The sequence below is a fragment of the Humulus lupulus genome, chromosome 2 (genome assembly GCF_963169125.1).
Source record: "Humulus lupulus chromosome 2, drHumLupu1.1, whole genome shotgun sequence".
In the NCBI taxonomy this organism is placed as follows: Eukaryota; Viridiplantae; Streptophyta; class Magnoliopsida; order Rosales; family Cannabaceae; genus Humulus; species Humulus lupulus.
In genome coordinates, this window is record NC_084794.1 from 216,805,856 (window position 1) to 216,808,737 (window position 2,882).

Sequence of the window (2,882 nt, forward strand, 5' to 3'; positions counted from 1 at the left end):
TTTTCATTACTTTGATCGAATGGATAGGTTATTAATAAAAGTCTAGGACGTTTTATTAATTTAATTATTTTTTTATTTGACTAAGTGAATATTTGTGACTCTCGCCTACCGGGACACATAGGTCCATGGCTAGTTGAAAAACCTAAGAAATAGAAAGATAAGTTTTTAGTATTTACTTATCTTTAAACATTGTTTATATGTTATGCTATTTCTGAAACTTGTTTGAATGAATGTTTGTCGAACATTGTGTTGATTTCTGCTTTATTGATAATTGTAGCTCTATGGCCTCCAACCCCATTATCTCTCTTCTGTCCAAGGAGTTGTTAACCGGTGAGAACTTCATGAGAAGGAAGTCTAATATCAACATAGTGTTGATTGGCGACAACTCAAAATTCGTGATGACTAAAACTGAACATGACTTTCCCGGAGAGAACGCCTCGAAGGTCGTGAGTGAAAAGTATGATCGTTGGACTGCTGCCAACAACAAGGTCAAGGGCTACATGCTCGCCAGCATGTCAGAAACGCTAAGGACTAAGATGGAAGATGTCAAAACTGCTTACGACATCATGGAACAACTCCAAGAAATGTTTGGGCACAAGTCAGCGCAAGCTAGTTTCGAGGCTACCAAGAAGTATGTGAATTGTAGGATGGCACCTGGCCAACATGTTCGTGATCATTTTATTAAGATGACGAACTACTTCCAAGAAGCTGAGTTGCATGGAGCAACAATAGATGAGAAGACTCAAGTTGGAATCATGCTTAACAGCCTTGTACCTAGTTTCCTTATGTTCACCACAAACTATTTTCTTAACAAGTTGGACTATGGAATGACTCAGTTATTGAATGAGCTCCAGATGTATGAAGGAATAAATGGTGGACCGAGTAAAGGACCTGAGAAGAAGGCTGCTACTACCGGGGGTGGGGTGCTCAAGGTGAGGCTAACCTAGCCTCTTCCTCGAAGAGCAAGAAGAGAAAGGCAAGGAAGGACAAAAAGAAGGCTAAGAAGCAAGTAGCTGGAAAGGCACCGGCAACTGAAAAACCTGTTGGAGCAAAGCCAACTAGCAAGAAGGCTAAAGGACAGTGTTTCCACTGCAAGGAGGAGGGGCATTGGAAGCGAAATTGCTCCGCCCTCAAGGCAACTGGAACCCAAGGTAATAATAATTTATTAGTCTTGGATGCATGTGTTTTAGAGGATATTTCTTCTATTTAATAGTTGATTCAGGATCCACTAATCATGTGTGTATTTCTTTGCAGCTACTTAGCAACTAGAAAACGGTGAAGGAGGGTGAGTTAAAACTTATAGTTGGAAATGGTGAAGTCGTGGAGGTCAAAGCGAAAGGACAAGCCCATTTAAATTTTGGAAATAAATTTATGTTGTTGGATGATGTTTATTTTGTTCCAAACTTTAGTAGGAATTTAGTTTCAGTTTCTTTATTACATCAACAACGATTTGCTGTTACTTTCACAAGTTTTAATATATCTATCTCATTTAATGGATGTGAATTGTGTGTTGAATGTATGGAAAATGGCTTGTATATTTTGCGACCTAATGAATCACTCGCGCTTAACAACGAATTGTATAAGGTAACTAATCCTAGGACCACCAAACGTTAGAAGATCGATAATGATCACATGACATACCTTTGGCATCTTCGCCTTGGTCATATTAACTATGATAGGATTAAAAGACTTACAAAGGCTGGGCCTTTGAAGGAACTCACAATGGGTGACTTACCTGTCTGCGAATCTTTTCTGGAAGGTAAAATGACCAAGCGTCCATTCTCTACAAAAGGAGAAAGGGCCAAAGTACCATTAGGGCTCGTTCATACTGACATCTGTGGATCGATTAATGTTCAGGCAAGAGGTGGTAATGAATATTACGTCACTTTCATTGATGATTATTCTCGATATTCATGTCTTTACCTAATGCAAAGAAAATCTGAAACTTTTGACAAGTTCAAAGAATTCTTAGCAATGGCCCAAAACCAGTTAGGTAAAACTTTAAAGATCTTGAGATCTGATAGGGGTGGAGAATATTTGGATAATCAGTTCCAAGATCATCTTACTGAATGTGGGATTCTATCTCAACTCACTGCCCCAGGAACTCTGCAACAAAATGTTGTTGCTGAGCGTCAGAATCGAACATTGTTAGAAATGGTTAGGTTAATGATTAGTTATTCAACTCTATCACCGTCTTTCTGGGGGTATGTCATTCAGACCGCTAACGACATTTTAAATGTTGTACCATCTAAGGCTATCTCCAAAATGCCTCTAGAACTATGGAATGGACGTGAACCTAGTCTATGCCATTATAGAATTTGGGGGTGTCCTGCTTATGTCCTGAGGAAAAAGGAAGGAAAGCTAGAATTGTGAACTGAGGTTTGCTTGTTTGTAGGCTACCCTAAAGGTACTCGGGGTGGTCTGTTTTATAGTCCAGTTGACAAGAAAGTGTTTGTTTCAACAAACGCTACTTTTCTAGAAAATGACTACATGAAAAACTTCAAACCTTGGAGTAAAATAATGTTGGAAGGAGTGCAATCAGGAGGAAATTTTTAACCCATACCAATGCATATCAATGAGAACGTGGAAGAAGAACAGAAAACTGGTCCAAGTCAGATAGGTACGGTGCCTCATCTTAGCGGGAGGGTTTCTCAGAACCTGGAATGCTACGGGATGGATGTTGAAACCAATGTGGTAGTAACTGACACTTGTGAGGAGGATCCATTGTCCTTTAAACAGGCAATGATTAGTTCTAAAAAGGATTTATGGCTCGAAGCCATGAATCAGGAAATGGATTCCATGTACTCCAATTCCGTCTAGGATCTTGTAGAAGCGTCGATGGACTTTGGGCCCATTGGATGCAAGTGGATCTATAAGAATAA

General features: G+C 39.5%; 1 protein-coding gene across 1 annotated transcript; it reads left to right on the plus strand.

The window, feature by feature from the left end:
• The first annotated feature begins 281 nt into the window (after positions 1-281).
• On the plus strand, positions 282-947 carry LOC133815161 (uncharacterized). The gene has a single exon (XM_062248031.1). The coding sequence runs from the start codon at positions 282-284 to the stop codon at positions 945-947; it is 666 nt and encodes a 221-aa protein (XP_062104015.1).
• Positions 948-2,882: the final 1,935 nt, after the last annotated feature.

Excerpts from the sequence above, each read along its gene's own strand:
- LOC133815161 (XM_062248031.1), top strand. The coding sequence starts at position 282 with ATGGCCTCCAACCCCATTATCTCTCTTCTGTCCAAGGAGTTGTTAACC.